The 13896-nt window shown below is 49.0% G+C and overlaps 1 protein-coding gene across 1 annotated transcript; it reads left to right on the top strand.

Annotated features, from left to right (window-relative positions):
- The first annotated feature begins 10920 nt into the window (after nucleotides 1–10920).
- Nucleotides 10921–12785, top strand: Cd52 (CD52 molecule). Its single transcript, XM_076863725.2, has 2 exons — nucleotides 10921–11018; nucleotides 12357–12785. The coding sequence occupies exons 1-2, from the start codon at nucleotides 10965–10967 to the stop codon at nucleotides 12663–12665; spliced, it is 363 nt and encodes a 120-aa protein (XP_076719840.2). The 5' UTR covers nucleotides 10921–10964; the 3' UTR covers nucleotides 12666–12785.
- The last annotated feature ends 1111 nt before the right edge of the window (nucleotides 12786–13896 follow it).

Genomic DNA, 13896 nt, shown 5'->3' with positions numbered 1-13896 from the left:
CATTAGTTTCTTCATCTGTAAAATGGGGATACTACCTACCCTACAGGGTTGCGTTAGGACTGAGTGAGATAAGTACCTATCAAAACATCTGTACAGACTTCATTTTCAAAAGCATTTCCTGCTGTTCTTTGTCTCTTAAGACTTCCAGCTATGACGGTTTGGTTTCTAATCTCAGGTCCACTTAATTTATGCCCAGGTTCAACCACCAAAACCTTTCTCTGCACAACTCAGATCGCACATTTTACTAATTTATTCTCTGTTTAACTCCCTCCACCGCCCCAGCCCAGCGCAGTGCTGGGGATCAGACCCAGGGCTTCAAGCAAGCTAGACTGGTACTCTACCATTGAGCTAAACTCCCAGCCACCCCTACCCCCATTTGACTTCCTAACCTATGGTATTGGGGAGGGAGAGATTTCTTGGGGCATTTTTTGTTCACCAATTAGATGATGAAGACAGCTGCCAGTCACTGAGCCACTTCCAGCTACCAGATGCCAACATTACAAGGTTTACAGATGAGAAAACAGAAGCTGCAAAAAGGGAAGACTATACAGGTAGGAAAAGAAGAATTGGACTCAAACCCAGCACTGTCTGCCCTTTCTATAGAATCCCACTCTAGTGAAACAGGCAGGCAAAGATAAGCCAAGCTGGCAGTCCAGGCCCACTGCCAAGTAAGGGCTGGGGTGGAAACGACACCGGAGGTTGAAGGTAGGAGAATTATTATGGTGCTGCTCCCAGAAAACTTCTGAAGCTTGAGATACATGAGGATGAGGAAGTCCGAGGTCATGCTGTGGCCAAGTGCTCTTTGGAGGGCTGTAAGGGAATCTTGGTCAGGGAGAATAGCAGCCTCATACTGTCACCTTGCTCATAAATGTAAGCAAGAACCAGCAGTGTGGGAGGCAAGAGCCTCAGCAAGACCAGGGAGCAAGGTGGCATTTACCAGGCATCAGGATTTACCCCACCTCCCTCTGCCCAGGGCCTACAGCAGTCAGACCTTCAGTGGACATCTTCCTGGGAAGGAGATTGGAGCCTTCCAATTTGCAGCTCAGTTTGGTTTAAAAAAAAAAAATTCATAAAGGGAAGTCAGAGCCTTATTATTAAAGCATATATTTGTATCAGAAAAACTTGGAAAGTAGCTGGATGCTTTGCACACACCTGTGATCCCAGCAGCTTGGGAGGCTGAGGCAGGAGGATCACAAGTTCAAAGTCAGCCTCAGCAAAAGAGAGTCACTAAGCAACTCCATGAGACCCTGTCTCTAAATAAAATACAAAATAGGGCTGGGGATGTGGCTCAGTGGTGAGTGCCCCTGAGTTCAATAACTAGTACTGCCCCCCACCTAAAAAAAACTTGGAAAATAATAATTGCCACCATTAATTGAGGATGCATGTTGTGTGGACTGGCATACTTAACAATTCTCTGAGTCTGGGTTCTGGCACCTACTCGCTGGCTGTTCATCTGTAAAAACAGAAATGTGAGTAGGACCTATCTCATAGGGTCATTGTGCAAGTTAAATTCCCCATATTATTGATGCCAGTCTCCACGAAGGGGGAGGAGGAATAGGTCCTTGTTCCCTGGTGCTGAAGATTAAACACCCAAAAAACGCCAAGGCAAGCGTAGAAAGCACGTTTTATTTAAGCGAAGAAAAGAGACTTCTCTGAATCAGAGTAGGGGACCCAGACCTGGGAGTCTGCTGGAGGGGGTGCACTTTAACTTTGTAAACTAATCAGGTGTCCCCTATAACAAACACATTTACGAAGATTAATCCCATTTATGTTGAATCAATGTACTCATTTTTTTTTCATACTGAGGATTGAACCCAGAGGTGCTTAACCACTAAGCCACATCCCCCAGCCCTTTTTATATTTTATTTGGAAACAAGGTCTCCCTGAGTTGCTTAAGGCCTCGCTAAGGCTGGCTTTGAACTCTCAATCCTCCTGCCTCAGCCTCCCGAGCCACTGGGATTACAGATTTGTGCCACCATACCCAGCCTAATGTACCCATTTTTTAACTATAACAACCAAGATATCAGACAAATGTAGTTAACAGTATTAGCCATCTTTTCCCTGTTGAAGAGGAAATCCTAGAAGCAATGAATATTACTCTCTAGACATTCTATAGAAACCAACATTCTATTGCCTAACCACCTAGAGAAACTTGTGGGTTAGTAATTTTAAAGACATCTTTACTCTCATCTGTTTTCCCAGTTTAAATTAAACTTTTTCTTAATCTTTTAAGTCATGGGACTGGGGTTGCTCAGTAGTAAAGTGCTCGCCTAGCACGGGCAAGGCCATGGGTACAATCCTCAACACCACATAAAAATAAATAAAGATAGTGTGTCCAACTACAACTGAAAAATAAATATTAAAAAAGGATTAAGTCATGTGAACTAAAAGGTATTTGGATTCCTTTCTTCTTCCTAAATTTTAATTTATGAATGCTCATTTATATGTCAACCTTGGTACCAGGTAAATAATATATAGATAGAGACACATATACACATACATACAATACACAGGTGTGCGCAAATATACATAAAAACCAAGAGGAAACAGGATTTTTGAGCTTTCCCTTAAGTACTTGACCCCTGATTAAAGACAGTGGGAAAAATGGTGGAAAAAAAAAAAAAAAAAAACCTGTATAGTCTGATAAAACAAGACTGATCAGAACAAAATATATTAATTTAGGTGCACATGATTCACACATGATTCACCACAAAACCATGAGCTCAAAAACTACAGAAATTTTTAAAAATACAGGAGTTCTACAAAAATAAATGTCATGGCCGTAATTACTTAGTAAAGAAGCCCAAGGAACATCTTTCGCAGACCAGAGTGTATTCTTTTCCAGATGTTCAAAGAATGAGGGAGCCCCACAATCCCCAGGTAAGGGTTCTCAAGGTAAAGAAGACCTGTACCTCTGAGAACATTTCACTTCTCCTCCCTGTGCTCTAGCTTCCAGGGAGGAACATGTTGAGAGAGCAGGGTCACAGACTGCAAGAGCCATTTAGATCCCACAGCAGCTTGACTTTAAAAGTGACACTTTTTTTTTTTCCTATGGTCCCAAATTGGCTTTGGGTCCAAAGCCAACTTGCCTCTGTAGCTTACATTCCAGATGCAAGCCTTGGAAAGAGAGAGAGAGATCTGGCACTAAGAAACTTCCAAATGTGATGCCCCAAATCTCCTTCTGTTAAGCAAAGCCCAAGAACTCTGTGCAAGGCCAGAGTCAGTAGGGATAAAGGCTGGAAAAAAGAGCTTATGCTTGCTGCGGGCCAAAGGGGTCTGTCTCCAGAGGGTGAGGAGAAATCTAATGGTTGTTGACAGCTTAACGTCCTTTTCCCAAACAAATCTAAGGAAGAGATCAATTGAAAGACTCGGGCCTTTTTTTTTTTCTTTTTAATGTAACTTATTTATTTATTTGTTTGTTTGTTTGTTTGTTTATTTAATGTGGTACTGAGCATGGAACCTGGTGCCTCACAGGTGCTAGGCAAGTGTTCTACCACTGAGCTACAGCCCCAGCCCCTCAGGGCTTTCTATAGGAACTCTTTCATGTAAAATGTCCCTCTCTCAACAGCCAGAGTCTAATTGGCAAGGGAAAGGGGGCTTTCCCTTGGGAGGCACGTGTCACCGCAGGATACCCAGAGGGGTGTTGGGAGTGGAGGTCGGGGAAGAAGCCTTTGAGATTGACAGTAAGTGGCCCCCGCCAGAATCTTGCTTCCCTCTTTTATGCAACTCCTCACATACAAAGGCAGATTGGGATCAGAGGCCTTTGTCCACTAGTGCCAGGGTGTCTACTGAGCCAGAGTGGGAGAGGAGGCCCATGCGGAGCCCAACATGCCTGACCTGCAAGGGCAAGGTGGCTAAGAGCCACAAAAAGCTGTGAAACCTTTCGCCCCAGTTTGAAGAGGGGCAGCCTGCAGGACTGCAGTTAAGTGGTTGACGGGTGCCCAAGTGTCCTCCAGAAGGAGAGAGAAAAAGACAGAAAGATGTAAGAAGCGGAGGGGCTTGCCTTGGCGATGATCCCAGGCGAGGCCCCAGCTGATTCGGTCAGGAACAGGTCCTTGTTCCCCGGAGTGGAACATTCGACACCTGAGAAATGCAGAGGCGAGGGTAGAAAGCACATTTTATTTAAGAAAAGGACAGAGACAGACTTCTTCAAAGAGAAGGAGCCAGAGCTGGGAGTCCACAGGAAGAGTGTCTTGCTCTTTATTGACCCCAGGACTCCTCTTTTAATTATGGCCTTTTCCCCCCACACACCATATGTACCTGGGAGCAGGGACGTGGGGGTTGATTGTTAGCCACCCAGAGTGCCCAGGAGCACAATTGCAGCGGTTAGCAACCCACTGTCCTCTGATAACCAGTCCTCATCCTCTGGCGACCCCTGTCATTCATTACCTACCCTGACTGCCTGACCTGCATCCCTGCCCAGGCCAAGGGGGCTGCAGGCAGATTGCTTTGTGGCAAAGAAAGCATGTGGGGGGGGGTCAGCACAGTGTGCTCATTTTATGGAATTATTCTCTCAACCTCGTGTTCCCACCATCCTCATCTATCTGTCCCCTTACATTATCACATGATTATATTTATAGAAAGGTGTACCCAAAGCTGGGCACAGTGGTACATACCAGTAATCCCAGTAGCTCCAGAGGCTGAGGCAAGATCATTGCAATTGGAGGCCCACCTTGGCAACTTAAAATTTTTTAAAGGGGATGGGGTTGGGGATGTAACCGTGGTAAAGCACCCCTGGGTTTAATCTCCAGTACCATGCCAAAAAAAAAAGAAGAAAAAAAGGTGTTTCCCCAAAACAAAATTATGAGAACAAGAGTCTAAACTCAACTTATGGTTATTTTGCCAAACTGAATTTCTCTCCCTCTCATCTTAGCAGCTCTGGAGAGCTTTCTGAGGACTCTAGGCTCATATAAAACTTGAGTGTTGGGAAGACCTTGGAGGCCAGCCATTCACCTTCCAAGTTCACCCAGGAAGTTAGTGGACTTCAGGAGTCAACTAACTACTTCTTTATCCCAATTAGTCCTGAACAAAGCTCTTTCCGGGCCTGTTTTCCACTTGGATTAGATGGCTCTGGAAGTTTCTGTTCTTGAGTGTAGGGAGTCTGCTTTGCTTTTAGGTAATTTCCTGAAACACTCTTATGAGTTTGGACCACTCTGAGGTTAGTTGACTTGATCCTAGCAGCTCAGGAGGGAAGTAAATTATAAGAGATCATTCTGAGTCCTGCCCTTCACCTGAGTCCTGCCTTCCATGTTCCATAAATTTTCATGCTTTTCCAAGTTTCAGCTTCTCCTTCCAATGGGAGCATCCTCCCTTACCTTATCCATTGGGAAAAATTCCCTTTATTCAAGAACCAACTCAAACATCCCCTCCTATGAAACCATAGCTGGTTCACCCCCACGTCCCCCGAGCAGAATCACAGACTGCACTCTAAAGCTCTACAGCCACCATAGCATTTCTCATTCACGCTTGTGATTATTACTGTCAGAGGCCCCCTCTTGGACAATGAACGCTTCAAGAGAAGAGACCCTCATTTCATTTTGCCTGCCACACAGTAGGTATCAATAAATGTTATGGTTCAAATATGAGGTGTCCCCCCAAAGCTCATGGGGCAATGCAGGACTGGAGAGAAAAGGGTGTACAGCACATGTTCCAGTGTGACCTGCCCTGACTTTTCATCCTCGCTGAGAGGGCTGTGACCCAATAGTACCATAGTGCTCTATGTCCTGCTGCATTTCATTCTGTCTTTGAACAAGCACCCACTAAGTACCCCCATGAGGAACTGTGCTAGACCCTGAGATGGTCATCAGAGAAGACTGACGCTGGAACGGAGTCGCTTTGCATGTCTAGACAGACCCCTCTTGTTCTGCAGGTCTCAACACAACTCTTCCTCCCAGGGGCCTGTCCTGATCTTTAATCTAGAATGTTGCCCTCCCCCATTCCTCTCTTCTCATATTACCCTCCTGACTGCTGCCCAGCATTTGGTGAAACCAGAAGTCACCCTTGCTGTTTGTCTTTCCCCATGAGAATGCAGCTCCATAGTTCCCTAGGGACTTGTCCTTTTGTTGAGCGCTCTATCCCCAGAGCCTATGCCAAAACCAGCCCCTGGCCCACAGCAGGCACTTAATAAATATATTATTCCATAATACATATGTTCTTATAATCTATAAATTCCCTCTCTAATTTGCTCTTCAGTTATGCCCAATCTGAGATTGAACCTATCCACCGAGTTCTTCCTCTCTTATTTATTTATTGATACGGGGGTTGAACTCAGGGGAGCTTTACCACTGAGCCACATCCCCAGCCCTTTTTATTTTTTATTTTGAGACAGGGTCTCACTAGGTTGCCTAGGGCCCTGCTAAATTGCTGAGGCTGGCTTCAAACTTGCAATCCTCCTGCCTCAGTCTCCTGAGTGGCTGGGATTAGAGGCAACGTCTACTGCACCTGGCAAGTTCTTCATTTCTAATTGTGGCATTTCTCAGCTCAAGGATTTCCATTTGATTCTTTTCTATAATTTCTGGTTCTCACCGGTCACAGTGGCACATACCTGTAATCCCAACAACTTGACAGGTTGAGGCAGGAGGACTGCATGTTTGAGGCCAGCCTCAGCAACTTAGCCAGGCCCTAAGCAATTTAGTGAAAGCCTGTCTCAAAATAAAAAATAAAAAGGGCTGGGGGTGTTGGCTTAGTGTTTGGTGTTCAATCCCCAGTACCAAAAAACAAAAACAAAAATTCCAGTTCTCAGATTTAGCATAATTATTTGAACGTTTCATTGACAACTTCATCATCTGCATTTTCCGTGAAACTACTATTTGTTGGTTGGTTTTGTCGCCTTGTCTTGGGCGGCCTGGGCTGTGGTTTCCTGTTCACTCCTACCCCTCAAGTGCAAACCCTCGGGAGGTCCCAACTCAAAGCCTAGTGGGGGCAGTTGTCTGGCCTCCTTTCTCAAAGGGTCCTGAACTAGTTTTTTCTCCCTTTGCCCCATAAGTGTTAAAAAGCTCTGCTCAGTTCTTAGCTGTCTCTTCTTGAAGTGACAAATACTATCAAGGGAAAGGCAGCCCCAATGAAAGGCTCACCTCTCTGGGGCCCTCCTTCTTTCCTTCATTGGTAACTTGGCTCTTGGGAGCCCATAATAACTATCGGCTGAACAAATGAACGCAGCACCAAGACGTGGCAGCGGGAGGGGACGCCTGGCATTCTCTCTTCACACCTATTCATGTTCTAAACTGCGCGGGGCTGCGGAGGTGGTAAGGCCGGCCTAGACCACATGGTCAGCAGACACAATCTTTAGAGCAGTGGTCAGCAGAAGGACTTTGGGAACAACTCTCCATCCGTGAGGGAGTCTCCCAGGGGAGAGGAAAGTCCCTCTAGGGCAGGGACTTCTGAGCCAAATCTTGAAGAGAAACAGGAGAGCCCACAGGTAGCACAGGTGCACGGGAGGGTTCTCCGTGCAGAGGAAATACACGGTGCAAAAGCGCAGGCGCAGTCGGGGCCAGCAGAGCTGTTGTGGCTGGGGAGGACGTTAGGGAACCGGGTGTGGGCTGGAGGGAAGGAATTTGGTCTTGACTGCAAAGGAGGGTCAGGGACTGTGGACTGGGACTTCCCTTCTCTCAGCAGTCTGGTCTGGAGAAGCTGCACAGTGGAGCACAGGCGCTGGGAGACCTAGGCTGCGCCCCAACTCTGCATGAACTTGCCCTCAGTTTTCCCATCTGAAAAATGAGGATTTCTCTGTAATTTGGTGACTAGGCTTCTGTCTATTGCCGATGTTGTCCAGACAGAATGTAGCTGCTCAGAGGGGAGAAGAGGAAAATGTGTGAAGCCCCTGCTTCCCTTCTCAGGTGTGGACAGACTCCAGAGGCCCCTTCATGTCCCAAGGCCTAATGACCCTCCAACCCCCTCCAGTACCCTCATGTGTCCCCACCAGCAGCAGCTCAATGTCACACCTCAGGATGTGGAGAGGAAATTTTGGAGCTTTGCAAGAAAATGTTTAAGTCTGGGTTTGAGTCTCGGGGGGTGCCTGGGGTGTGACTCCGTAGTAGAGCACCTGCTTTGAATGCATAAGGCCCGGGTCCCATTCCCAGCACCCAAAACATCAAAAAGAAAGAAAGAAAAATAAATAAATAAATATGACATTGGCATCTGCTCACCTGCATCCTTACCCTGGAGGAACTACCACAGGGCCGGCCTAGGGCTCAGGCCCTCCAACTGCTTCCTCAGGCAGGCCTCTAATCCCAGCACCTGGGAAGGCTGAGGCAGGAGGATTATAAATTGAAAGCCAGCCTCGGCAATTTAGCAAGACCCTGCCTCAAAATAAAAAAATAAAAGGACCGAGGATGTGGCTTAGTGGTTAAGTGTCCCTGGGTTCAATCCCAGTTATCAAAAAAAAAAAAAAAGCCTTGGGCCTTTTGTCTCCTGGGCCAGTGCCTTCCTTCACCTGTCACTTCCCTGGCTCTCAGGAGCCCCCAGAATCACCACCCCCACCCCAGGTAGCGAAGGAGCAGACGGGGTGGCAATGATAGGTGACTGGGGGCTCCTCTCACTTCCCTCCCAGCCCTGTCCACTTCCTGCCTTGCTTTCCTGAGTCTTGACTCTCACTTCTTTTTTTTTTTTTTTTTTTTTTTGAGCTGGAGGCCCTCCATGGCCCACTCAGGTTTTACATAGGCTTGTGACACAAGGCCCTGACCATAAAAGGGAAGTGTAGGGGAGTCCCCTTCCCCATCTGGCATGTAAATGAGACACTGACTAAGCCAAGGAGGTGGGTGAGGCAGGAGCTGGGCGACAGTGACAATTCCTGGTTCTGGGGAGCAGGAAGACAGGAAATGAAGACTTAATTGGTGCTTGGTGTCGTGGCCCACACCTGTATTCCCAGCCACTTGGGAGGCTGAGGCAGAGGGATCACAAGTTCAAGGTCAGCCTCAGGAACTTAGAAAGACTTTTCTCAAAATTAAAAATTAAAAGAGCTGGGGATGTGGTAGCTGTGGCTTCAGACAGACCTGGACTGAGGTTCAAATGAGATTGGCTCCACCCTTTACGACCTTGGGCAAGTCACCTAATATCTAAGTTTCAGTTTCTTCATTAGTCAACAGTTATAATTATAAAACCTACAGTCTGCATCGCTGAGAAGAAAGTGAGAGAATGGATGCCACGGAGCTCTATCCAAACTGCTCCAGGATTCATCCTGAGATAGGAATTTGGGAATAAAGGGAGATATGAGGGGCTGGGGATGTGGCTCAAGCAGTAGCGCGCTCGCCTGGCATGCGTGCGGCCTGGGTTCGATCCTCAGCACCACATACAAACAAAGATGTTGTATCCGCCGATAACTAAAAAATAAATATTAAAATTCTCTCTCTCTCTCTCCCCTCTCTCACTCTCTCTTTAAAAAAAATAATGTTTAAAAAAAAAAGGGAGATATGAGTCTCAAAGGAAACACCCATAAATCATTGAAATACAAAAAGTACCATGAACAGTTGTGACTCCTGAGCAATACACCCTTGACCCATTCCCTGGGCTAACAAGAGGGCAGTGCACAAAGCCAGGGAAAACTGGCTGAAATCCTGTAGCTCCACCCTGGCTCCACCTTTAGTCCAGCCCTAGCAACCACCCCTCTATAAATATTAATACTCCATGCCGATGGGCTCCTGTCTCTCCCTCTGGAGGTAGCCAGAATAAGTATTCCTTCCTTCACCCCAAGGATATCTACTTGAGATTGCCCCCATTCTCCGCTGAACATGTCTCTGCTTCCCTAAATAAACTTCTGTCGATGCCTTAAAATTCTTTTCCATTGGGTAAGTCAAGAGCCCGCTGGTCCTAAGTATCCCCTTCACTCCAGTAAGTCCTCAGACCCTTTGTGGGAGACAGTCCCATCACCTAACCACCTAACTTCGTGGTCCCCCACCCATATTCTGCCCATTGCACTTGGGCTGCCTGCTAGTCCCCTATTAGCCCCCCTCCCATCCATCCCAGTTTGATATAAATAACTCAGGATGCGGTGGTGCACGCCTGTAATCCCAGCAGCTAGGGAGGCTGAAGCAGGAGGATCCCAAGTTCAAAATCAGCCTCAGCAATTTGGCAAAGCCCTAAGCAATTCAGTGAGACCCTCCTGTCTCTAAATAAAACATAAAAAGGACTGAGGATGTGGCTTGGCGGTTAAGCACCCCTGGGTTTAATCCCCAGTACCAAAAAAACAAAAAACAAAAACAAAAACAAAAAAAAACCACTTCATCTTCTAGTTTCTTTATTCAAATCACAAAACACTAGGTCAGAAAAAAACTTCAGAAATGATCCATTTCAGTTTTCTCATTTGAAATGAGGAAGCTAAGCCCTAGAAGAAAGGAGCCCAGCTGAAAGCTAAACCAGTGCTTTACTATGTTCACAAGATCCTTCCACCCCTATGTAAACCTAGGCTCCCCGAGCCTTGGTTTAGAACCTTCAGGACATCTACCACCTCATCCCAGAACCCAAATCTGTCCCAATCTTTCCTTCAGCTCCTGCCTCTTGCCCTAATCTTCTTTTTAAAAACCCACAAACCATCTATATACTATTTATTTGTGTTGGCTTTTTAAAAATAGGTTCTTACTGGTTATAATCCTTCCATAGGTCTTTTGGTAAAGACCTGGGGTCTCTGAATAGGCATGTGATTAAACCGAGATGTGATGCCCAGGATAGTGGCCCTGTCTGCTGCCCCCGGCTCTGTCTACCATCACCCCCTGGGGTGTGGCTCATACCTATAGTTCACCATCTGCAGGGCCCTGGAGTCTAGAACTCGGCTTTATCCACCCTAAACTTGGAGGAAGGAAGCAGCTCCCAGCCCCTCCCCACCCACCCCATAGGCCCTCCTTCCTCTCCTTACCCCTCCACACCTCCTGCCTCAGGGTTCAAAAGCAGCCAAGCCGAAAGAGGCCTGCAGAAAAGCTCTGAGCTCATTTCCCACAGCTGCTACCTAGAGCGCACAGCAAGAGCCTCCCAGGATGAACAGCTTCCTCTTCCTTCTATTCACCTTAAGCCTCTTGGTTCTGACTCAGGTAGGAGAAGTCCCTCCAAGCCCCCAGTGCCACCCTCAAGATTCCCTGACCTGCTTGCCATGAGAAGGAGGAACTCGGGCTTCTGGGGGCCAGCCCAGCCTTCTCTGTGGAGGCAGAGACAGACAGGCTCCAACTGGGATCCAGGTACCAGGGGAGCCTGCCTGCCCAAGCTTCCAGCCCTTGTGCCTGTAATCAGTCAGCTCAAGGGCAGCCTCTGAGTTGAAATCTGTATTCACAACTGGGGAGCCTCACCAAGCGCCAGGCACAGGGACACCCAGGGGTGCTGTGCAATGCTAGGGAATTAAGTAGAGCCTGCCCTTCTCCTGCCGTCAGGGGGGTCCTGCCTGGCGGGAGAGAGGTCTGGGGGTGAGGAATGCAAAGATGGCAACAGCCTGCCATTCAGTCTCCAATCAGCTGCCATTTCAGAAGGCAGCTTTGGTGGCATCCCACGTGCCCAGAGGAGCCCAGTCAATATAGGAGACAGAGCCATCAAGTTCTTGATCAAGAACAGCTTCATCAACCATCAAGGACAGCTTGATCACCATCGAAAACAGCTTAAGGTCCATTAAGAGCGGCTCCAGTTGCAGTTTTGTCAACCATCAAGGACAGCCTGTCACCAGCTGGCCTTTCCACCACTCCCCCCACCCACCCGTACTTTGCCAAGGGCCTTCTCACTTGGCCCTGCCTCATGTCACCTTCCAACTGCCATGGACTCTTTTCCCCATTTAGGAGACAAGGACATGGGCTCAGGGAAGATAAGCGTCTGGTAGGATGAGTGGGATCCAGGGCTGGGGCTCCCCTGTAATGGAGGCACCGGTGGTCTGGGAGAGGTGAAGGGAAGTTTGAGGGTGGGGGCAGGAAACAGCCAAACATCCCAACAGGGCCTGTGGCAGAGGACAGGGGAGAATGCATTCTTCACAAAGGTGACATTCAAAAGCCCCCTGAGGGGGCTGGGGTTGTGGCTCAGTGGCAGAGCACTTGCCTTGCATGTGTGAGGCACTGGGTTCCACCCTCAGGACCACATAAATAAGTAACTAAATAAACAAATAAATAAAGGTATTGTGTTAAGTACAACTAAAAAAGATAATAATAATTAAAAAAAAAAATCCCGAGCCTGGCGTGTGGCACATTCCCCCAGCTTGAGAGGCTGAGGCAGGAGGATCAAAAGTTCAAGCTTAACAATTTAATGAGACCCTCAGCAACTTAGCAAGATCCTGTCTAGAATAAAAATAGATAAAAAGGCCTGGGGATGTAGCTCAGTGGCAGAGTGCTCCCAGGTTGAATCCCCAACGAACAAAAAACTGAAAACCCCCAGCACCCCCGCTTCTCTTCTTGCAGATACAAACTGGAGTCCTGGGGAACACGACCGCCAGCTCTGGCGGGACCTCTGGCGCTGGCAGTGGCGGGAGCAGTGGCAGTGGCGCGAGCAGTGGCAGTGGCGCGAGCAGTGGCATTGGTGCGAGCAGTGGCAGTGGTGCGAGCAGTGGCAGTGACGGGAGTGGCACTGGCAAGTCCGCTGCCACCACCCTCAAAACTACAACTGCGAAAACCGACAAAGATGGGGCCCCAGCTCTCAGCAGCATGGATGGCGGCAGCGTCCTTTTCTTCTTGACCCACATCCTCATCCACCTCTTCTACCTCAGCTGAGGTGACAGTGTCATCTCTAGCTCTATGTCCCCTGAAACACTGCCACCATCACTAGCCAGAGAACACCCGCCTCCCGCCACCCCTCAGGATGGGTGGACGACAGAGATCCCAGGTGGTAGAAGTTGACAGGCAGCGGCCAAGCCCCGGAAGTCCTGATGTGGAGGGCAGGCTGGGCTCAATAAAGTTCTCCTTGTCTGTGGGACGCCCTGCGCATGGTCACTGGACATTGCCGGGCCCGGCGCTGTGTGTGCACACTCAGGAGCTTCCCACGCCCTTATCAGCAGGGCAGGCAAGGCTGGTGCCCACACAGAGTCCCCTGTGGACAGCCCTCTCCCTAGAATCACTGACAGCGACAAGACCCAGAAACCTCCACCCTCACTGTCCCCTTTAGTGGAATTGACTTCCCCTGTCCCTGAGTGTTTGGGAGTGACCATCCCAGAGATTCTGCCACCCCACTCCCCAGACCCTGGATAACCCTGGCCTCCAGGGCACTGGGGTGTCCTCAGAATGACAGATGGAGGGGGATCCCCAGCTCCAGGAACCCCACCCACCCGTATTTTGGGGTCCCCAGAAAACCAGCCCACAAACCAGCTGTCCTTACATCTCTGACCATTGGGGGCTGGAGGAGGGTTAGGAGGTGGCTTCTACCTTCCTGTCCCCCACCCCACCCCCGGGGGCCGACAGGGCTGAAAGAACAGATGGCTGCTCTCCACACTCCCCTGTGGGTTTAGGGTGTCGGTGTGTGGAGCTGCAGAGAGGGAAGGGAGCCGCAGCCCAGCCCCCACTGTCACTCCTCTTCCTGAGGACTTCTACCAGAGGCAGGAGAGTGGCCACAGATCTAGGGGCAGAGGGACCGCTCCCGTCCTATGTCCTGGCTTCTCTGAGACCAAACCTCCAGACTGGGGAAAGCCGGAGGAAAAGGGGGAGGGGCTCCCCTCCCCTCTCCTGCCCCACCCACTGTGCCACCCACGCTGAACCGCCACGTTCTCACCCCTGGACATGTGTGCACCCTGCAACAGGTTCCTCTCCCAGCTTCTCGTCTGGCCAGCCGCTCCCCCCATCCTGTGCTCGTCAGCTGTGGGGGGGGGCCTCCTCTAGGCGGGAGGGTCCTGCTCTGGGCACTCTCTGCCTGTGTCCTTCTCATCGTTGACTGTGTCCCCTGAGGGTGGGGACCTCAAGGCTTGATTTGCGTCTGTGTCCCCATGGCCCAGTGCCGGACCTGAATACTCAG

This window comes from Callospermophilus lateralis, chromosome 7 (genome assembly GCF_048772815.1).
Source record: "Callospermophilus lateralis isolate mCalLat2 chromosome 7, mCalLat2.hap1, whole genome shotgun sequence".
Taxonomy (NCBI): Eukaryota; Metazoa; Chordata; class Mammalia; order Rodentia; family Sciuridae; genus Callospermophilus; species Callospermophilus lateralis.
This window is presented reverse-complemented; position numbering and strand designations above follow the sequence as displayed.

Excerpts from the sequence above, each read along its gene's own strand:
- Cd52 (XM_076863725.2), top strand. The coding sequence starts at position 10,965 with ATGAACAGCTTCCTCTTCCTTCTATTCACCTTAAGCCTCTTGGTTCTG. Across the intron at positions 11,019-12,356 it reads GCCTCTTGGTTCTGACTCAG|ATACAAACTGGAGTCCTGGG; the intron begins GTAGGAGAAGTC and ends CTCTTCTTGCAG.